Raw genomic sequence first — 24,649 nt, 5'->3', positions numbered from 1 at the left:
GGAAATTCTACCCTTGTGCTTTTTTTTGATTGTGAAGAGAAGAAGGAAAGTTTTATGACGTCACTGTTGAGGCACATAGCACGCTGTCCTATATAATTGTAATGTAATAATTTTAAAATCCAGACTTAATTCATTGTAAGGCAACACAAATTAAGTAAATCAATTCCAATATTTATTTCGATTGTTATGAAACTTGACGATATCCTTGCTTGATACTTAATAGAATAATAAAATCAATTTCTGAACTAATTATTTAAAAAGACTAACATTAATTTGCATATTAACAATAATGAACTATCTGTATCTAAACTTATAGTAATATCCTTTACCATTTTATTACATAATTTAAGAGTGGTGGATAAAAGAATAGCAATAAGTAAAAACTATAGAATACATATTTTTTTTACATACAAACATGATTAAATGGATATTAATTTGTAAATTGGCCAATCTCTCCAAGTTTCTCTCGCGTTCTTCAGTCTGAGCTTTTTATTAAGGTTATTTACTCTAATTCTTGTTCTTGTTTTCACAAAGGATATGATGACTTCTTTAAGCAAGTTAGAATATAATTCAATTAGATGATCATACAGCCTTTCAAATACGTTTGGGTTTTTGTTAATTGCGTCTTCGTGGCTACAATGAAAAGCATTGAAATGTTTTTCCAGACAATGACAAAATTTTAAAAACTCACACGAGGGGATCGTAAGGCTTCCATTAGATACCAATTCAATCCAAGGGCTAGACGTTTCTTCATAAAATCCGAAGTCACATGTATTTTTCCCTAGATTTGGATAAAGATCTTTTTTTTTTTTTTTTTTGCCAAACAGCCTGCAATATAATCCTGACTCTGATCTGAACAATCATTGGAAACTTGAGAAGATTCTTCTGTATCTGCTGTCATTATTTTTTCGGCTTTAAGAAGTCCAGAATCTTCTAAGGTTCCTATGATTCAATTGCCTCTTCATCATGCTCATTTTCTTGTATATTTGACGAAAAAAAATGACTCGTTATTGATTTATTTACTAACTTTAGTAAGCTCAGCCTGGAAATTTTGCTCATAATCATTGGATGTAAAATGCCTATCACAAATCTTGACATTCTTAATATTAATTGGATCTTTTCTCCTGTAGACTGAGATCCAAAGACGCTGGAGCATCAAAAATACAAAATACTGGGCAACCCGTGGATTGGAACAACATGACAAGGCACAAACACGCTTTGAACCTCGAAATGATGTCATTTTTACTTAACAGATCCAACGTAGTGACGTCACTGCTGTGACACTACGTCAACTGAGTCATCTAACATCGAACTAGTCTGCCTTAGAAGATCCTTATTGCCTTAGTGACATATAGTCACCTTGAGCCTAGCCTCTCATGTCCTTTCATTAGATCAACTAAAATCAGCCTTGACAAGGGGGAGAGGGAGAAGGAAATAAACAAGGACATTGGCAAGAATTACTTTCATATCGATCCTCAATTCTACTCTAAGTCCAACATGTTAAATGAACTTATAACTATAGTTCTGGAACAAATCCTGAGGGATACTCTCTGTCTTTATTGAGCACACGCCAATGTTCAATCAATTATACCTTGTATGTTGTATACAATACAATGATAGTCTGGGAGAATATAAATTTAAAATTATTTCTTAAATTATTAAAGCTAAGCTTGTATCTGCGTCGATCCCTAATTACTCAAAGTAATGCAGTGTACTTCCCCTAGTAGAAAATGATAAAAATCATAAAAAGCTCAGAGAAAATGGTGGGTTCATTGGTTATCAAGAAACAAAGGAATGAGGCTATAAGAGAGTTGAAATAATAATAATAAAAAAAAATTACCAAAATAAAATAAATCAATAAATACAATTTTGATCTACAATAAAATAACATTGAAGTGAGTGAGTCTAAAGTTTTTAAACAAAGTAACGAGACGCACCTGTAAGTTTGAGGAAATACATGGTCGTAGAGCTATCGTTTTTCCGCTTGCAAGATGTTACTTTTATAAGTACACAGATGGGGTACGGTAACTTAGTATAAAACATATTCGTATAAGAACATTCCATATGAAACATTTTCGTATGAGGAAATTTTGTGTAACGACAATTTCGTATAAGACCATTTCGTATAAATTTATGAGGAAACGGGGCATGTTGGGTGTGGTTTCGGGTACTGGCGATACTTAAGTAACTACTAAGAACCCATTACAATCCCCCAATTATACCCCGGATGTTGGGTGTGTTTTTGGGGAACCACTGGGTACCAAAACGGGATGCAACCCCCCCACTGATACTTATAGAAACTACTATGAACCCCCACCATCCCCCAATTGTACCCCGAATGTAAGGGGTGTTTTCAGGTACCACCAGGTAGAAAAACAAGATGCAACCATCGTTGATACTTGAAGAAACTACTAAGAGTCCCTTACAGCCCCCAATTGTACACTGAATGTTGGGGGTGTTTTCAGGTACCACCAGGTCCCAAAACGGGATACAACCCACCTCCGATACTTGAAGAAACTACTAAGATCCCCCCCACCATCTCCCAATTGTACTCCGAATGTTAGTATGCTTTCGGTTACCGCCGGGTCCCAAAACGGGATGCAACCCAGTTGGTCTTTAATTGTCAGGCTCAGTCAGATTTCATTATTTTATTTTCTGGCTGATTTTTTTGGAGAGGCCTCTGATTGGTTTTTAATTGCTTTGCTGATTTTTTCAAAAGGTTCTAAGTTCCTCTTGTGAGTTCATCTCTGATATACTCAGAGTGGTCCTAGTTTGTTTATAGTGTTAACAACTCCAGACAGGGTTTTTTTTGTTTTTATTATTATCATTTATTATTAGATACATTAATGCCAGACTTTGGGATGGAGGGGTGGGTTGATTGCCGTGTGAGAGGATAAAATTAGTCCTGAATCACATGTTTATATTTTCGGCTTCAACCCGTCCCTAATGCAGTTCTCCGACCAGTTAATAACTGCATTTCTTAGAATGAAAATAATAAGTGCACATCAACAGTATAAACTATACATAATGTTCACTATGCACAATGATTTAATGTTATAGCTATTTCGATGGGCAATGCAGGTCCCAACAAGAAATGCTATTTAAACAAATTCCGTAAAGGATCTTGGAAAACCAAGTTAACCAAATCCAGCTGCTCCAGATTTTCTTCTCTTTGATAGTACCCACAATTTCAAAAACTTATATAACTGTCTCCAAAGGAGAAAAATATTGAGATGTCCTAATTTTGGTGATACTGACTTCTCATCTCCTAATTTTCAACACGTCATTGACTTGTATGAGATGGAAAAACATAAGGCCCTCAAAATTGCTCACAAGTTAACCTCAAAATCAGTATATCCTACACCTATTGCAAAAACAAATGTTTTACTGGCTGACAGCATTTTCTATGACAGCAGCATTGCTGCTGTTCAATATTACTCCTCATCACACCCTACATAGAAAATAACCAGAAACTTTCTCTACGTTGTAAGAACTTATTAGAATATTGTCAATTGCAAGCGAGGATTAGAGAAAGAGATATTTCTAAAGAACCGCTTAGTTCAGGGTATGAAAATTTGGAGTATCTTGCGAAGTTTAATACCTGGGTGAAGCATTGGCAGGAGGAAGCAGAAAATCACAAAATGAGTTTCACAATAGAAATGTTCACTGCAGTGATAAGTGCAGCATTAAACCTAGCGGAATACTTCTGAACAAAGTGTGACTTTAAATACGTTCTTCTTGGTCAATTACAGAGCGATTTTATTGAATCAAGGTTTAGCTGGTCCGTCAGCTCTCTGGAGCCAACTATTATGTTTCTGTTAGACAAGCTCTTGATGCTGAGAAGAAAGTAAGAATACTTTTACTTGCAATTGACGATATTAGATGGATAATTATGACCTAAGTAATTATCGCAGTCGAACTTCTTGAGCAAATAAATAGAGGAGGTCTCTACTCTCCTACGGACTTCTGTTTCTTTTAGGAAGTATTTGTTTGGAAAAATTTACGACTTCGATAATTGTGTTGGTTATAATTGTCCATCTAATCATTCCTTTAAAAGCTTATTTAATCACTGTTCCATTCAATGACTAAATATTATGGCTAAAACTTATTCAAGAAAACTTAATGATGATATCAATATGAAAAGGTCTGCTGTAAACTCAAAAAAGATTGTAAAAAAACTAGAAAAATAATAAAACTATCTTCTAATCAATAAAATTTATACTAATATAAAATGCTTATTTATTTATTTTATTGTTTTATTCTACAGAGGGAACGAAACAGATAATATTTATGTTAAATTACATAGAAGGTTGAGTGTACTCATAAATAACTTATTGACAATAAGTTATTGTTAACTTCTGAAAAAAGAAAAGAAAATATTATACCCATCCCTCAACGTGAAAAGAAGCATGATTTTTCCATTTGTCTAGAATTCTGGGGTTTAAATGCACCATTTGCTGTAAAATAAGTAATCTCAAGATTGACTTAAAAATTACAAATTTGCAGTAATGGATCAAATATAAGTTATAATGTACTTAAAAACATTTATTTATCTAATATTTTGCAAAGTTTCCATTTAATCAATACCTGAGACATACATCAATTTCAACCCGACATTATCACTCGAATTTCTTACACTAAAATTTGTGATCTAATAAAATATGATCTTTCAATAAAACAGCAAAACTTTCTTAAACATCAAGAGAATTGGATTAAATTTTCCGGAATTTCAGAGTACAGTAAAAGTTGATATTTTTAAATACCTACAATTGAATTGTATAATAAAAATTTGAGTATGTGAATATCTTCCTACGCTCTACTGGCAATTAATGAAAGATATTGGAATAAGTAGTTCTTATTAAAATCAAGATTTTTTTTTCTTATTGTGCAGTAATAACGATTGAAGATGCTAATGTCGTGCTAAAATTTATATACTTGGTGGATGGATAAAAACTTTACAAGATACTAGATAAATAAATGCATTAACGTCCAGTATACCTTTTATTTGATCAATTACAAGATATATATTTGTGATTTTGAAGACTATCTTGAGATGACCTATTTTCCAGTGAATCGTGCAATTAAACGAAGCTACGCATTCAAAAAAAAAATTAAAATAAATAAAGTATATTTTAGACATCATCAAAGATAATAATTATAATTAAACCCATAATCAAGAAACAAAAATGTTGTAATCTTTTGAAAAAATAGTCAAAAAGCTTCCTCTTATGGACAATAAGAAAATGAACGTCAAAATTTATTGTTGCATAGGAATAAGGCTTTTTACTTTTCATTCAAGATGAATGCAGTCTTAATTTTGTCTTGCCTCCTAATATCAAAATTAAGAACGTGGACCAAAATGTACTTTTAAAAAAAAACCCTGTCATTTTTTAAAAACTGGGACCAGTTCATTACCGATTTTTTTTGTAGACCAATTTTTATTCGAGAAGTTGACCGTATTAGTCAAAAACTATAACTGGTCAAAGATTTCCAGACCGAAACCCAACACGAGTAAAAACGCTCTGTCATATATATATATAACAAATATTGTGACAGTTGATCTGCAAGAACATTACAGGAATTTAGATGCGAGGCCATCTAGACATGATTTGCCAAGAATATGAACATAGGAAACAAAGGAAAACATTGATTATAATGTTTCCTGTTTTAAGATATTATGTAGTACGACATATTAGGATTAGTGTTGTGTCAATTAGTTTTTATTCTTTCCAGTCCAGTCTTAGAACCGGTCCTTAAGACCGTCGATCTTTTGGACTGTCATTACTAGAACTTATTTTAAAAAGGAAGATAAATGGTTGAGTAACGTCATCAAGGAACGAACTTTATAAGTTTTAGGACAGATATGCTTGAATGAACTGGACCGGACCGAGAAAGAAGTGGACGGGACTGAAGTCTTCAGTTCTAAATAACACAGCACTAATATTATATACATTTAAACTAAATGTGTCTATACATATATTATTTGAACTTCCCGCTCTTCAAGTATTTGCAAATGCTCTCTCAAGTACAACCATTATTGTAAAAAGGTAGATTCTTTTGAAAAAGAAAAGTTATTGATCGATTTTTACCCATCAAGGAAATGAGGTAGGTATGCAATTGACCTATTCAAAACTTTTGTAGCCTCAATAAATGTCTGCATATTGGAAATGGCTTAAAGAATGTGGGTTATAAATTATAGATATGTAGACAAATAACTCGGACATTTTAATCAACAACTACAACCCCCCTCCCTCTGTTGCACACCCCAATTGTGCTTTTTTTTCATTGCTTTGCCAAGAAATTAAAACTCTAAGTAAGCCGAGACATGCATAAAAGACAAGGAAAGAAAGTGAGAGAGATACAAAGAAAATGTCTTTTTAATATTATTTTGAGTGAATGTCAAACGAGATATCATTTAAAAATCAAAACTCTAATGTCTGTTTCTGTTTGTGACTCATAGACCATAGTATAATATTGTGTGTGCGTGTGTCCCTCATTCCAGGAAGAAGACGGAGCAAAGACCCAAACATTCATGTCTAGTAAGCAAAATCATTTTCTTCTTTTGTTTTAAAAATATATCCTCACGCACAAAAATTCCAGTAGAGTAGGTTTGGTTGATATTGTTATTATATATGATAGACCTAGTACTTTTTTGAGAGAATACAAAATGAAAATTAATTAGGTAAAATTTTGTTAATTTTCATATATACGCTAAAGAATTATTATTTATATAATGCAATCATTCAAACAAAAATTAATACTCATTACAGGCTTATTCTCATGTGCGGATGGGAGTAGCAGCCGAGAAGGCTCGCCAAACGAACAAAAAAAATTATCTAAGCTATGTGAGAGTAAAGAAGTGTATGAAAACCTTTTCTACAAGCTACAAGGGACTCCAGGCTCTCTTTTTACTAACGCTAGAGTAGGGATGAAGAAAAAAGTTGACGATGATAGTGATGAGTCAACGGTTACATCCTTGAGAGTCACTCCTCAGCTCGTTAGTCTATTGCGTATGGTAAGAAAATTATTCCTCCAGATTCCTTAATCAAACCCTTTTTCAAAAAATAGAAGAAGTAGTGATGACAAATTGACATCCACGGGATTATATTTTTTGGGGGGATTATTTATTGGATTTTTTTCTAAAAAAATCTAAAAATTAAATTTCATATGTTAAATTTTTCAAATTTTTTTTTCAGAAATTTATTTTATTAATTTTTTTCGAAAAAAATTAATAAAATAGTTTTTTTGAATTTTTTTTCTAAAAGACACAATTATTCACAAAAAGTTAAGTTTCAAAAAAAAGTTTCAAAAATTTAGTTGCAGTTATATTTTTTTGGAAAAAAATTTCAAAAATCCACAATAATTCACAAAAAATTGAATTTTTTGAAAAAAATTTATAAAATTAAATTTTCTAGTAAGAAACAAAAATTCCATAATTTGGGGAGGACTACAGCCTCTAGAGTCCACACGCTGCGAACGCCCCTGCACTGGGAAATTTGATCCTTTATATATCTTTTTTTTACCCATTAGTCATAATAAACAACGATGTTGCAGATACTTTGAGCGCACATAGCCATAAATATTATCAATAAAGTTATATAATTACCTATATTTGATTAGGTTTATTGTATACAGTGTGGGGATTTATAATCCGGAACAAGTTTAGACAACGAATACTCCAGACTTCTGAAGGCAAAGGGCATGTGGCCAGGAGTTTCTCATCAAGGTTAAGGTGCCAGGTTAAGGGGTAGGTTAGAGGCTGTGGTTGAAGCTAGAGGTGATTTCGTTAGAGTTATTCACTTGAGCATGGACCCCGTGATGTAAGAGCAAAAGATTTGGGAATTGCTGAATTAATTGTAATATACATTATTAATAAATTTTCTGGATTTGAAATCTCAAGCTTTTATATATCATGGTTTATAGAAATACAAAGGTTATACCATAACGCGTGTACGACTGATGTTGGACTGCCACCACGCATTTAATATTGACGTCATCGTAGATGAATGGTTGCGTGTTTTGTCGAAATCTGTTTTTCTTGCTCAGCAGTCGGTACGATACATTAAATTGAAAATTCTAATAATAGTGACGTCATAGAGTATGATTGGTTACGTGTTTTGTCAAAATCTGCCTGTCTTGCCCAGAAGTCGGTACAATACATCAGATTGAAAATTCTAGCAAGCCCAATTACATGATGGTCTAACTTTTTATTTCTATTAACCTTGGTATATATTATATATATATATATTTTTTTTTTTTTTTTTTGGGGGAGGGGTAGCTTTTAGACACATTTAAGGGGCTCCAGAACCCCACCCAAAGGGCCTAGTGACGCCATTGGATACTCGTATTATAAGCTAGGTTGCATCGGTACATGATAAGGTACCGTCCTTAAAACAGTTCCCTCTACAAGTAAACTTTTCGACAAATATTATAGTTTACATATTAGTAAAACTAACTAGAATTGTTTGCTGATATTCTTAATTGGGGCGTATTTGTTATTAATATAGAAATTGGTTGAGATTGATTTATGATGACGTCATGGCTGAAATTAATTATTAGGATATTTAACAAAGATTGTTTTATGGGATAGCTTTCGTGTCCGATTCGGACGCCTTCTCAAGATAGAGGAAGTGGTCGAATGGGATGTCAAAATTTTACTCGACCATTTTGATTGCTGATTAAATCCACGAAATTCCATCATTGGATACAACTGGAATATAAGAACCATTATGCATGTATTTATTTTATTACAAAAGTATGGTTATGATATTTTGTATATCATTTCCTTTATTCTGTTCCCTTGTAGTTCATGTCTACTTTTCAATGAAGAAAATTAATTTGAACTTATTTATATATAAAATTTCTCTTCGTTAAATCTCAAAAGACTCTAAGGAAGGAAGAGACAAGAGAGCTTCAATAATAAGAAATAAAAAAATATATAACCTAGTTTTGTGTATTTATTCACACACCCTCTATCACAAATGACTAGTGATGGATCTTTTGTAGAGTACAATGAGTCAATGGAGCACTTTGACGATTTTAAAACTATAAAAACTCAACGTAATAATTGTTTTTCCCCTTCATATAATTATTACTTCTTTCCCAGAGTCTCTTTGGTTAAATCTATTTATTTTAGGTTCTACGTTGAACCGTTCTTTACTTCCCCTTCAAATGACCATTTCTGTAAAAATGTATATGTACAAGATATTCAAAATCAATGTTTGGGTATCTATGTACAATTTTGAGCATTTTTCAACTTTGTATCCCAACATTTCTTTCGTTTTTTTTTCAAATTGTTAAAACGTTGTATTTAAATTTGAACATCAATTTTTGTCAATGGTCATTACTTTAGTATTTTGTGTTTTTCTAATGAAGCCTTCAACTTTAGTTTTTATTGAAAAAATAGTCATAAAATTTGATCAACTTTTGAAAGAATTAAAAAAAAAGTGTATATAAATTTACATAGATGTTTTGTGATAATAAATGTATTCTCTTTTTTAAAATTGATTCTTTATATTTATTTTCCATAAAACCTCTACCAGAAAGAGGCAAAACAATGAATAATTATTCAAAAATATTTCCTATAACAGTGTTTTTTTAAGAAGAGTGAATTTAAGAACCATTGCCCTAGTATATTTGAAAAGGAACCATAAAAACTACATATAGTTATAGTAATAAACATCAATCAGGAGTTTACATTCATGGGAGCGAAAACACAGTGTCAAACAAAAACATTGACGTAAACGAAATATGGGTTTAAAGAATCCTAGTTAATTAACGGACGGTTAATATGTAATTCAAAAAAACCCTCTCCATCAATCGAAGAGTCTGATAAAACTATGAGTCCGCTGTATAGCTGTGAAATACACAACAGGATCTATTGTGATTATAATAATTAAATGAAAGTAATATTAGGAAATAATATAATGTGGTTTTCCGAAGATGTAAAAACAAAAACAAAAAACCGATCAATTTGGGAAACCAAGATCCCCGTATCCTGATATGTACAGAGTGTAGACCCAAAAAATGTGGCAACATTTGATTAGATTCCTGTTTTTTTTTTTTTTTTTTTTTTAATTACAAGGCTTCATAACGCAACTAAACAGCAGGACTTTATAACCTGAGGTGTCTAGGAGTAGAATATGTGCTGCACTTCTCATCCAAATTTGGATTTGCTCCAAGCTCCCGTCATGATAGCATGATACGCCATCGACACGGACTTCATTCACAAAAGGTGTCAATTTGTTCTCCAACGTATCCAGGATGATTTTGCTTCAAAGAAGAACATATTGAATAAAAACTATAGTATTGAAACCTATCACAAATTGGTTTTTGAGTTGTCTTTTCTCGATTCCATAAAAATTACATTCTACGTATACTTATGGATACCCATTTGATTTAATTCCTTTCTTCAATAAATTTTTAATAGAATTAATACATACACGTAAAAGAGAGATCATTTAAAATAAGCACTAAGTAGTTGTATTGAAGAAGAGTCATTCAATTAAATAATATAATTGCCTTCATTCTTGTAATTTATTTTCTTACTGAATCATGAATATATGTTTGGTAATCATTTGAATTACAACCAAAATCCACTATGACTTAGGGTTGGACATTAAAAAAAAAAAAAAAAAATGAACCAAAACTTTCTTCTGAAAAAAATATTATTCAATTCGTTACTAATAAACCAAATATTCAATTCAAAAGATGAATGGTTTTCATATATGTGTGTTCTTTAAAAGTTAAAATTGATAAAATTTTAGGAGCAGGTCTATTTTAAATTTGATTGAAATTATTTCTTACCGTCCGAAAAAGTAAATTTTCGGGCAGCTATTTATGTATATTATGCAAAAATCTAATAGTTTATTTATAATAAAAAAATAGAAACATATAAAATTTCTGTTCAGGGACGTCACAGAGGTGCCAATTTAGGAGAAAATTCGGTAAAACAAATTTTATGAACACATAACATCATATTTTATTTTCTCATTAGACAATACTATTAGAGTAAATTTTTACCCTCTGACGATTACTGTACTAAAATTATTTGAAAAAAAAAAAAAAATCATTAAAAGTTGTTTTTAATGAAAAACAGGGCAGAGCATAAATTTTCCAAAAAATATAAAAAAATAATCGGATGTATTTGTACAAGGTGGCACATAACAAATACGCCTAGTACCTTTAGAAAAAGATATAATTTTTGTAAAAATATGAGTTAACACTAGTGAGTAACAATGAACTTGGCTCCCTTGTGACGTCATCAAAAAGTTGTCAACCAGACTACGCTGCAAGTTTCTTTTCGACACACCTTATATATAGTCACCTTGGTGATTTCTAATCGGGGCTCTGCACCGTTATCAAGGTGTCATTAAATGTTCTTGTAAAAAATATCATCAAGAAATTAAAAATTCTCGAGAATCGTCTTCGTTTGATTATTCGTAATCAAGTCACCTAATTCCCATGAGGATACAGCATTGCCTCGATTTAAACACTTTTTGGGATCTGTTAGAATTTTAGATGTGTCGTACTAACTGCTGGGCAGGAAAAACAGATTTGGACAAAACACGCTACTACTCATACACTATGATGTCAATATCAAAGCGTTGTGGAAGTCGAACATGAGTCCTACACGTGCTATGGTATAACCTTGTATTTCTATTAACCTTGATATTAAGGATAAAAAATAAAAAAATTACCCCGAGTGATTTTTGAAGGAATCTAGGTTTCGTGATTAAAGTTATTTTTTTTAATATGAGTAGTTATTATGATATTTGAATGACTCATTTCTGAATATATGAATCATTATTTCTATTTGGAAAGTTCATCATGAAACAGTCATTATTACCCCTCTTTTTTGGCTACATCCCTGCTAAAATTAGTATTTATGTTGGTGTAAAGTATGTGTGCAATCCTTATTGTATTATTGTAACCTCATTATAGCTATAATAACTATTACTAGAGTAATTAGGTATTAAAGAAGCCTTTCTTTCTCACTCCACACCTTGTTTAATTGCAAACCTTGTTTTAAGAGGTAATTTAATATGTTCTACATAAAAATGACGTCATATGCACGTCTTATTCCTTCACAAAAACTATTAATCTTTGTTATACACTTTTTTAATGTTTTTAGAAGTACTTACATAGTTAGTAATGAGATATGAGAAATGGAAAAGGAGAAAGGGAACGAAGCCTTCCCTTATTTTATTTCTTGTAAAAGCATTTACTTCAAATGAATATTAATTATTCCTTATTTTTTTTTTGTCGAAAATAAAGAAAAAATGAAGGAAGAAAGTATCTATTGAGAGAGAGAGAGGTTCCGTGACAATTGAACTCATTTAAACATACCCTTACGCGGGTTGGAATACCTGTGAATAGAAACAAAATCTGAGAAAAAGGTTTATTTGGACGAATTGATGGATCTGGAACACGGTGTTAAAGGTTATAGTACAAATTTACAAGCTATCTTTTATCAGCTGTCATTTTATCTGCAACTCTTCTTATTTGTAGTACTCTAAACGTTGATTGAAATAGCTCTTTTTAAAGCCAGCTAGTTAAGGGTACATTCTATACGTTTAAACCTACGTCATATTTCCTTTTTCTTTCTTGAAATTGGAGACGAAGAAAGTAGAAAGTTGACATTCAATTATCGGAGCCCTTTAATAATAAGGAAATAATTTCGAGAAAGTGAATAATATATTCTAGAAGTAGAAGGATCAGGTCTCAATCGATCACAATTTCTGGAATAAGCTTAAATGTAGAATTAGATAATCATTGGAGTTTGTATTTTATATTTATTATAGTAATGTTCTGTTCCAGGAGTTAATAGATTTTATGTCATACAAGTTCCTCCCCCCCCAATGATATATATTTCGTAGATCCGTAATTATACTGTAATGGTTAATGGTAGGTAAAGAAAAAGTTATAGTGCTTTATTTAATGAGATTTGATCTCCTCTGGCCTCATCACTATGTCCATAGATCTACTCCCAGTCCCCCCCTCCCCTCCCCCTCAGAATACTTCATAAGAGCAATAGTTCAAAATTCTCTTAAATTATTTGACTTCTTTTTTATCCGTAAACTGGAAGGCTTTTGAAGTACACAAAAGTCAAAAATACATTCGATATACAGAAATGAAGTCTTGCCAGTCAAATTTTAAGTAAAAATGTATGTATTGAACCGTCACATGAGATGCATAAACAAGACATAGTTGTGTATCTAGTTGGGAATCAGACAATGTGATGCAGCAAACCATGAGCTTGTTGTTACGTCTTATAGATATTTATGAGAAGTGTACGCATAAAGTTTATTTAGAAAAATTTTAGAATTTTGTAAAATTTAGAGATATGCAGCATCAGAAGATGAATCAAAGGAAGAGTTTACTAAAGAGGAGCCAGTGAAGCCCCCATCCAGCAAGGAAGTGATGTAGGTGGTATCAAAGTTATTGCTGTATACCAATGAGTCATACAATATCCATGAGGATCAAAGGGCTGACTTACTCGAAATAGCGAAAAAACTGTATGATACCCAGGCATCCCTCAAAATAAACCAAAAGTTTAAATCTAATCAATCCTGTATAGGCTCTTATTTTTCTACTAGGCTTAGAAAATGATTAATAACTTACCATGGCCAATTTATGCCACATATTTGTATACCTATATTAATAAGCATTTATGCATTTCTTGTGTAAATAAAGCTAATTTAAAGAAAGCATTTGTACATTTGTTTGCATAAATATATTTAGTTTCGCAACCTCGAATTCCCACTAGCGAAAATGGTCCAATCTGGAATGTTCTTGAATACAAATATGATTTTGTTATAGAGAATACTTACTGTATATATATATATTTATATAAAACTTGAAGGAGCAAGCAACAGAAAAGAATTAAATTTTATATACTTGAAAGTAGATTTAAAAAAAATATTTATTGATACTTTTTAATCAGTTGTTAACCTGAACTTCAGTTATTTAACACACTATAACTGTAAGCTGCTAATTTATCTAAACGGCCTACATTGTTCTTATATTTAGTTCTGTAAATATGACCTTTGAGTGGGATATGTTCATGGAATTCTAGGCACATTGAATAATCACTCATTCATGCTCGGATTGTTTTCTTTTTTTCTTTCTTTGTATTCCCTCTTGAAGGAATTGAATTAAAAATGATGTTGACTCTTTTTTCCTTAGTTTTTTAACCGATCCCTCCTTTAATATTCCCCTCATGTGGGTATAAAAATTCTGGGTGATTATTCCAGGTCTCTAGAATTCCATGGATATGTTCAATCGGATCAACAAACAAGAGGCAATATGTCGTTATCCTTACTGTATATCTCAAACATTCCTTTAAAATGGATGATGCAAATATCTCCTTATAAAATATGTGCACCCCGACGGATTTTGGCCCTTTTTTCTCCGTAAATAAGGTTATTAGATGCAATAAATAGTGCCCGGTAATTTTTGGCTTAGAACATTTTGCCTTAAAGACATTTTGCTTAAAATATATTTCACCTTATAATATAAATAAATGAGGTATATACGTCGTAATTATTTATTTTTGGTTGAAATTGATGTTCCCTTTTTTTTTTCAATCAAAATTAAAATGTTAGTTACTATAAAAAACATTAAAAGTTTGTTTTCTGTTGGAATTATGACGGAAATGTGCTTATTGCCTCGTATTATGTTTTTTTTTTGTCAATCCAGAAGTATTTTCTACATGAATAGTCCATCGCATCTAATGTAAACACTATCCAACAAAATCACACTTTTTTCCTGCATGGGATCAATTCAAAAATGAGCTATTTCCTTGAAATATTGTCGTGGCTTTATCTTAAATTGACAACAATATAGAGCGTTTTTGGGGAGGTTCTTTTTTTAAAACTTATAATTCATACTTTCATCTATCGAATGCAATATTTTTAAACTTTTTGAATGTATTCGTCTTGAAGCTATGAGTCTCTGAATAAAAAGCACCTATTTACCACTTTAAACAAAGATAACTTACGTTAAAAGTATGATGCAGACATTTTAAAAACTGTTTTAAAATTTTTTAACATTGGGCTTTAAAATATATTAAAACAAATTATCCTAATCTTCAACGCTGAGGGCTTAAAACAGCTTTAAACCTTAAAAATAGCCAAAAAAAAATGTATAGTTTTTTTCTGTAGGCCACTAGGTTATGAGAAAAAAAAGGCTATATTTGGAATCAGGGGATCAAATTTTATTAAATAGAGCATATACTGTTTTTGTACCATTTTTGCTGTTCGACAGTGTAATTATTAATGGAGATGTATTTAGCAATTCTTCTATTCGAATCGTTGGCGTGTTTATTTATTTTTGATTTTCATATGATATTTACTAATTTTTTTACCTATTTTCTCAATGGTTCGAATTCATTACAATTTGAGCTTTCGTTGGTCTTTGCATTGAAATTTTGGGTCATCATTTTTCATTAGAAAGCAACCATTGAATACGTTTTAAAGTAATGCACATTACACATTTTGATTAATAAATTCCAAGGGAATATCAATTTGAACCAAAATTAACATAAAACGACCTAAAATCTCATTTATTTACATATTTAGATGAAAAATCTTTGAGGTAAAATGGTTTAAAGCAAATGTCCTGACGTAAAATTGTTTAAAGCAAATTTACATATCCAGCGCTACAATAAATGTAGCACTTTGATAGGGAATGCTAGTTCAACAGATGGAAATAATGACATAACTGGTTACCTACGTGTTAATTTCGTGCCTACTCCTTTCTTTGATCAGAGAATGAGAAGACAAAAATAGGGTCAATGCAGTTCAATTTCAATTCTATAGAATAGAAATTTAAAAAAAAATCATCAAAAATCATAGTAGATAATATTTGAAATATATTTCTAAAAGTTCATATAATATGAAAAAGAACATAATATTACATTTACACAAAAGAATGTTGAATATTTGAAGGAAAGTTCTGTGCACACATTAGAAATGAATTGCATTTATTTGGTTATTTCAACTGGTTTTTTCTTATTCTTTGTTATTGTCTGTTGAATTATTTACATTTTCTTTTATTGCTTGAAAAGATAAATTATAACTATTTTCAATTTTAAGGCGAGAAGAAGAGAGGGAAAGCAAGTGGCTATATTTAATGAAAGATAAAATATTTGTTATACTCGTATGTACATGAAAAGAGCGGCTATATTATACATAGTAGAATTATTTATTGATTTATTAGTTTTTTAAAGATCCTTTTGTTCAGAGATATGTGAGGGTTTCTCCACCCCTTTGCTCTCTCTCTCTCTCTTCTCACTCAAAAACGTTCTTTGATGAACCTTTTCCATAGTGTCTCCACATTCCATTTCTCGTAATTAATTCCAAAGGATAATATATATTCTATATTATTTAGATAGATACATCCATATAATTGAATTTTAAATCAATATCTATAGTAGAGCGGGTTAATTTTCCACTATTTTCGATTACCGGTAGTTCGGAAAAGTTGTAATATGGTATAAGAATTACCTATGAAAAATTGCACTGTCCTACGAGGTCATTTCTAAGTAGCTCATCTCTATCAAATTATGAAAAAAGGCAAAACATTTTTTCATAGTGAATATAAAACTAAGAATTCATTTTTAATTATTTTGCATAAAGTACAGGGTTCGGAAGAAAAACGTGAACTGAATGACTGACTTTAGAAAAATGTCAATAGTTTTATTTTTTGATAAATAATTTTGTAATTTTTTTTTTTTAACATAACTTTGAGATACGCTTTTTGTGAATATGCCCACTCAATATGGCCGCCCTCAGCAGAATTACAGCCTCCGTGCAGCGGCAGAAAGCCTTGGAGGAGTTGATGATGAACTTTTCAGGACAATAAGTTCCACGCCTTCACAAAGGCGACCTTCAGGGAGTCCACGTTCGGGTGTAATGTCCGCTTAGTCTCCCTCTCTAAAGTGCCCCATACAACAAAGTCTAACAGATTCAAATCCGGCGAAGATGAGGGCCGTATATCCTTTGGCCAAAAATCAGGCATGTTGTCGGCACAGAACATCTGGTATTTGGGCGATATGTGTGAGGGTGCACCATCTTGTTTCCCCACATCGTTGTCCTCTGGGTAGGTGACCTTGAGCCATGACAGTATGGTGAACCTCAGCACCTTGTAGTAGGCCTCCTGGCTGTTTTTCTCCCCAGCCTTAAAAACGAAGGGAGGCATCTTCTTGTGTCGGGTCTTCCTTGATCTTCTTCTTCAGGTCCCCCAGAAACTCAGAATCCATTTTCAAGTTGTGCCCTTACTTCCTTCTTTGCTCGAGAGATCTTTTCCATCCTTTTTGATCTAGGCCACCTTGAAAATGAGGCTCCTGGAGCACTTCACAATGTCCATAATCTCTGCCACCTCAATTTTGGGATCCAAAATATCTGAAATTCTCTGACTTTTTGCTTCTTACTCACTCATGATGAAAGATTTGAGATATGATTACTATTGTTTACTTATGCAGAAAGGACATGAGATTCGGAATATGCAAGGAAAAATCACAAAACCTCTCTATTTTAATTACATAATTAGCATTTATTAACAGTCCACGTTTTGCTTCCGAACCCTGTTGTTTTGATAGACATTTTACTTTTGAATAGGCAGGGTTTTTTTTCCAAAAATTGCCGTATATAGCATAAAAAGAGAAAAAAAGAGTATCAGAAAAGTTCCAAAAATTTAATTTCTAATCTAAATTTTTTTGGAAATAAATTCGAATAATCAATTTAAAATTTAAAAAAAAATACACAGTTACTCACAGAAAATTAAATTTTTTGAAGAAAAAAATTGAAAAGTTAAATAAAATTTCAAATATTAAATATTCTAAAAAAACAAAATTCCTATTTTTTTTTTTTTCATAACTTAGAAAAGTAATAAATAAGAATCGGAATCGCAAATTAAACATCTTTATCCCGATACCAATTAGAGAAAAAACTCACGATTCTCCAGTTCCGATTAATCGTCCCATCACTAATTTTTAGTAAATAAAGATCAAATTTTTCTTTTGTGATTATCTCTATTTGCTTCATCGAGTTGCTTAAGGAAAAAGCTTTTTATTTTTTATATTGCTTAGAATAATGTCAATCATCATTAATTTATGATAGATAAGGATTATTGCTGTATTTTAAACTTTATTGTCAAAGTAAAGAAATTTCATCTCCTTTAAAACTTTCAACTAGATGTCCTACATACAGATGTCATCGTAGTAAACGGAAATTTTGCATAGATTATTTCTTTGTCAAATCCCAACTTTTCCGAGCTAGCTGTAATCACAATCCAAAAAAAGATGAAAAACGAACATACTTTATGTACAGGGACATGTTCTTACATTGAAACAAACTTTACCTTAAATGGATCCTAAACAAAAGGATTCTGATGATATTTTTGTTTTATTTCAATGCATGGATGGTAAAAACATATAAATTTCCATTATAAACTCATAGGGCACTACTTCAATTCTCCTAAAGTATAACCATTTTACTTTATTTACCCTCAAACTATGGTTTTGTATTAGTAGATATTTTGAATAAAAATAAGGTCGCATTATCTGGCGTAGCCTTCCATTTTTTGTGTTGCTCTTTTTCAAGGAATAGATACTTAATAACTGTTTACTTTAGAATTATTAAGCCGTTGGGCACCGTTTTAAAACGTTGGTATAACTCAAGGAAAATAGAAATACAAGGTTAGACCATCATGTAATTGGGTTTGCTAGAATTTTCAATTTGATGTATCGTATCGGCTGTTGAGCAAGATAGGCAGGTCTTGACAAAACATGCAAAAGCCTATGACGTCACTTAGCTAGAATTTTCAATTTAATGTATCGTTCCGTCTGCTGGGACAGATTTTGAGAAAACACTCATATACTATGACGTCTATTTTTAAAAGCGTGGTGGAAGTCAAACATCAGCCATACATGCGGTATGGTATCACTTTGTATTTTTATTAACCTTGGTATTATTGACATTTTATTCTATTTCAACACTTATGTACATGTCAATATTTGCATTTGTAGGAAAGTATGAAGTAAAGAGAAATAAAATTTTAATCTTCCACAAACTGTTCCATAGTTAGTTCCAATTATCTGATTTAAATCAATTGCAAAAGCTTGCAATTCTTGAAAAACAAAAGATCAGATGGCACAAGTTATAACATTCTAGCATAATAATTTCTGGAGTTATTTGTCGTGAAACAAATTTCAAATTAGCAAAACACTTCTTGTTGAATGATCGTGTTTCTATTTCTCGAAATCTGACTAAAAATGACAACAAACCGAAATTGATTCTATTAGTGACCTAATCTTGATGCACTCATACAGGATCTGGATGATGTCAAAATCCAATTTCCAATTGTAATGCAGGACCCTGTATATTAGACTCTCCGTTCCCAAATTAATTTAATTTTCCCCCTACAAGAAGACCTTTTATCAAGCAATGATATAGGGCAGAAATTACCACGATATCGATCCTCAATTTTAATCTGAGTCCAACAAGCACTTATACTTATAACTCCGTAACAGGTCCTCAGGGATTACTGTATACTTACTATTATCTCCCCAAGAAAAAAAATAACATCTTTTGGAAAATTACAAATTTTCATATTTTTTAAAACTATATTTATTATATGTAAGGTTGTGAATATTCTCGAAATTATTTTAAGCATACATTTAAAAAATAGTAAAAGCTTGTAACTTACAAAATATAAGTGCTCTTATGTAAAATCCCCCCTCCAATTTTGAAAATTCAAGCGTATTAGAGACAAGCATCAAAATAGTTTTTATATAGTGATCTCTGTCAGGGTATTTCGATAATTTACACATTCCTACTTATATAATCTCTCCTCATGGAAAAGAAAATAATAATGAAGATAAAACCAAAAGCACTGCTCAGGTTTCCAACAAAAAACAACAACTGGTACGCTGCAAATGTTTAGAATTTACAATTCTATGTATGTGTACCGGTCGGATTATTAGAAAAAGGAGTATAGGTTGCGTTATTACCTATTGAAAGGATGAAGGAGAAGAGGGCAATTAGTGAAGTCAATTTGTTTCCCTTATTTTGCTAATTAAGTTTAATTAGTAAAATGGCTTCAACTCTTCCCATTACCCCCCTCCCCATGCAACGAAATACAAATGAAAGAATATGAAAAAAACTTTACCAAGGAGGTTTTAAAAGGAATAAAAATAATAATACTCGTAAATAAAAGTTAATTGAGTTTTTAAATAATTATAAACCTGAACTATATTAGAACAGGTGTGGTGAACTCTACATCCATCAAGGATTGCAACTATACATCTATCTACAACTACCATTAGTTTAATTACAAGCCTGGATATTGAGCAAAAAATGAGTGTCATTCATACTTATCTTTCGCACATTTTTGAGTGCTTAAACGGAAATTCATTACTCGATTAACGGAAAAAAATCTTTAATCGGGGTTCATTTATTCGCTTCTTTTATATTGTTTTCCAAAAACATCCTTTAGTCCAGCATTATAATCAAAACCAAGCAGGAAAACGACGTATTTTAATTGCCTAGAATTGTATTTTTCAACGAGGGGGCTGGTTAATTGACAGTTCCAAAATTTGGTGTGTTAATTTAATATAGGAAAATGAATGTCTAAGAAACCAAAAAAATAGATGCATTCTTTTATTTCAAATTGCAAGATATTAATTACTGTATTGAGTAAGTTTAACTAGAAGTGTAAATATACCTTCATCACCGGGTAGTTTGCAGATAATTAATCGTTGGCTAGTTAAATTAAAAAAAAAGTATTTGGATCTTTATTTTTTGGCGAATACCATTTTTAACTAGACATTTGTTATATAATTATCTTTATTGATGAGGCATATTGATTATTTCCCCTTTGTTGGAGCACTTATTTAGGTACCGGGTGGTCCATTGAAATATGAATCTAATTTTGTTGAAATTATATTATTAATTAATAAATTATATCTTGTTAAAGTTTAGAATTCTAAGTGTTCAGATTTTACCACTCGTTACTGGTAACCTACAAATTATTAGTGTTCATATTAATTATGATATATTTAAATCATTTCAAGCTTTTATGAAAAAAGGTCATTAGAAATTTGCAAGAATAAATAATCATAACTGTCATTTCAAGCAAGTCAACCACCAAAAAACTGGTCACAGTTTTTCCTTGCAAAGGCGTTATTATTAAATCAGCCAGCAATTTTTACATTTAATCTAAGTTTCTAACTAAATGATGGCACAAAAACGAGTGCGGAAAATAAAAAAAAATTACTTTATGTGACGCAACCCTAAGTATTTCTTGTTGAACTTACAAGACATATGCCGACATCACAAAAATACCAGTGACTACTTAGCTCTCAGCCCTCAAAAGGCTTTATCCACCCACTTTTTTGATAGCTCTCTGGACAGTAAGGTGTGCAACCCCGAGATCCCTTGCATGGTCCCTAATGGAATGGAAAAGATTAGCCTGGGCTTTTTTAAAATTCCTCCGTGTCTAGTTTGGCCATTTTGTCAGAGCCTTCCTTTCTCCCCAAAGTTTTGGACTTGATGACGGCGTAGACGTTGGTCCTGGAGACCCCCAATTGCTTAGAGTGCGAAAATGGAAATTCGTGGATCACGTTCATGTGTCATTTTCTCGACTTGATCGTAAGCTACAGAGCTCAGGTTTGTTTTGTAAGTAATTGTTTATGCTTTAATATATAGAAATATCACTTAATTTCAATCAGTCAACCTTCAATAACTATTGAATTAGTTATTGTCCAGATTTCAAGGGACTACCTGCTATAAACTTTTTTATATATAATTATATCCCAGCAATTTTCACATCTCTCAGTATTACTTAGTTGCATTTGTGCAATATTTATTCTTCTAAAAAAAAATTTTTCTGCTAATTAAATTAATATAGAAGCAAATGACTCGCAGGTATTATAATACCCAGTTCTCTCCGAGTCTGTATTTCAATTATTATTCATGTGTAATCGTTTCTAAAAATCACTTATGTAAGCACCTCAGGTCACCACGCACCATAGGTGTAGGAGAGAATTCATTTCTAGTGGGAGCAACAAATTTTACCCAAAGAATTGCTCCTAGGATTTAAAACAACAAAATCATTTTTTTGGATAATCTTTTGATGACATTTTGTTGGAAAATACATTTGTGGGCCTTCAACACAAAAAGAAGTAATCAAAATTGAGTACGAATTATATAGAGCATGGGTTGAAAAATCCAGGGCTTACCAAAGAAAATACTTTTTTTTCGTTCAATGTAGGGTTTAAAAATTGTAAAAAATATTACTTTTATTTTATTCGCTTTATGGAGCGGAGTTTCCATAGCCCTTAACATGCAATTGCTTGGCTTGAACGGTATTTTTCCAATCAAAAAGCATTGTAAAATTAAAAAACGAACAAAAGTAGCGTCACACTTAGCAAAGTAAATCACAAACTAAAGCACAGATTGTCATCATAATTTGACATCTGTCTTTTGAAAGTTTGTTTTAACTCAAAATAAGTTGAATGGAAACCAAATAGTGCCATCTATTTTTGTTATCCTCAACTTCTAATTTAATTTTTGTGAATATATCTGCAGTTTTGAATTTTTTTTTCAAAAAAATTTAATATTAGAAATTTTTTAATGAAAAAATTTGTGATAATTCTTTTCCAATATTAATATTTAAAAGTTTTTTCGAAAAAACTTTTAAATATATATTTTTTTTCGAAAAAATTATTATTTAAAAATTTTAGAAAAATTAAAGGAAACAATTATTATGCTTATTTTTTTGTGAATAGCTGTGGATTTTAGTACTTTTTTCGATAAAATTTAATATATGATTTTTTTTACAAAAAATTAAACTTTCTGTGAATACTTAAAAATTTCCGAAAAAAATTTTAAATATTTTTTTTTTTCAAAAAAATTATTATTTAAAAATTTTAAAAAATTAAAGGAAACAATTATTCTGCTTATTTTTTGTGAATAGCTGTGGATTTTAGTATTTTTTCAAAAAATTTAATATATGATTTTTGTTTTACAAAAAATTAAACTTTCTGTGAATACTTATAAATTTCCGAAAAAACTTTTAAATATATTTTTTTTCCAAAAAAAATATTATATAAAAATCTTAGAGAAATTAAAGTAAACAATTATTCTGTTTATTTTTTGTGAATAGCTGTGGATTTTAGTATTTTTTTTCGAAAAAACTTTCTGTGAATACTTATAAATTTTTGAAGTTATTTTCTAAATTTGTAGGATTTTTTTTCTACAAAATTCCTGAAACCACTCCCCTGTAACTACCCCTCTACATAATTCATTCAAAAATTGTCAAAAATGAGGAACTCTAACTGATTTTGATCTTTTTTTGTTGACTCCATAATTCATCATTCTTACTGAGCTGATGTGACGGCTCCTTGCTTCTTATTCTCTCTCTATTTAATATGACTATGATTATTTATCCAAATATGTACATACGTGCGTACATTGTTTGTGCAATATAGAACGAGAGAGCTTTTCCCCCTTTGGGACTTTTAAATAAATAAAAATATTGTCAATGAAAGGAACAGGGAGAAAGAGAGCAAGAAAGAAAAGGAAATCAAGATAAGAAGATGCTTTAAGAAGAAGAAAAAGTGTATTAATTTATTTATTATATTTTTCCGTCAACTACCAACTTCCTTTCCTAATCCCTTATTTATTAAAGGAACAACAACAAAAGCAAACAAACAATGTTTTGATGACGTCAAGTATGAATTGCAATAGATCTTTTTTATTTTGTTAAAATATGTTGGAGGGAGGGAGAAAAAGAAATAAGAGTAACCTTATAAAAAATTCAAACGAAATGCTTTATTTATTAGTTTGTAAGAAGAAAGAAAAGCACATGAAAAATAAAATATAAAGATCGGAATTTGAAAGAAATCAAATTATAATAGCATGTATTAAACATGTACATTAGACTGTTCCGGTTTTGGGTTAATACTTTTTGTTGGAGAGAATGAAAAAAACTAACTTTCACAAAGTTTGAGGTATATCAAGTAAATTTGGACGTGGTTCAATACATTTCAATTAGAAGAAAAAAAAAGGATTTGGAGTCGAAATCATGACTGTGGACTTGCTGAAATTTCAGGGTGAGTCCGAGTCTCTCGTATGAGATGAACTTGAATACAAAGTCCCTAGTACGACTTGAAATTTAAGATAAATTCCCAATTCTAACAGGAATTTCAAGTTCGATTACCGATTCTGGCAAGTTGCACATTTGGATAAATATATGTAGAAGGGATTGTTTTTACAGGCTTTCCCCATTTGATCTTGCGCCTAACTAACGGGTGCCTTAATAAACTTTAATAAAAAATACACTACAGAAGAAAAGACTGGAGACTCACTCAAAACGAGTCCGACTCCTAAGAAAACATAGTAAACTTGCAAATCCAAGAATCCGAGTCCGAGTCCACAGCCCTAGTTAAAATTGTACTTCCTCGTTGATTTACGGGTTTTTTGTATGTTAATTATCTTTAGACAAGGGAAGATGTATTAGGTTAGCATTTTTAAGTAAGAAAAAGTCAACTTACAAACAGCTGATGTGTGATTACATATGTAGTATTAATAATTATCCCAAAAAGCAAGTAGTAAAAATAATTGATAAAATTTCTTGTACGTGT

General features: G+C 31.1%; 1 protein-coding gene and 1 long non-coding RNA gene across 2 annotated transcripts in view; one reads left to right on the top strand and one right to left on the bottom strand.

The window, feature by feature from the left end:
• Positions 1–305: 305 nt before the first annotated feature.
• On the bottom strand, positions 306–1,322 carry LOC121127383 (uncharacterized). Its single transcript, XR_005867820.1, has 2 exons — positions 692–1,322; positions 306–633 (listed from the first exon to the last, which is right to left on the bottom strand). It is a non-coding gene; the product is annotated as an uncharacterized lncRNA (long non-coding RNA).
• Positions 1,323–6,329: 5,007 nt separating this feature from the next.
• LOC121127389 (uncharacterized) overlaps positions 6,330–24,649 on the top strand; it is a 145,916-nt gene continuing 127,596 nt past the window's right edge. The window contains 2 exon segments of the mRNA XM_071891184.1: positions 6,330–6,539; positions 6,771–7,015. Of these exon segments, the coding sequence (XP_071747285.1) occupies positions 6,533–6,539; positions 6,771–7,015 (252 nt within the window). The 5' untranslated portion in view covers positions 6,330–6,532.

Source organism: Lepeophtheirus salmonis, chromosome 1, assembly GCF_016086655.4.
Source record: "Lepeophtheirus salmonis chromosome 1, UVic_Lsal_1.4, whole genome shotgun sequence".
Lineage (NCBI taxonomy): Eukaryota > Metazoa > Arthropoda > Copepoda > Siphonostomatoida > Caligidae > Lepeophtheirus > Lepeophtheirus salmonis.
This window is presented reverse-complemented; position numbering and strand designations above follow the sequence as displayed.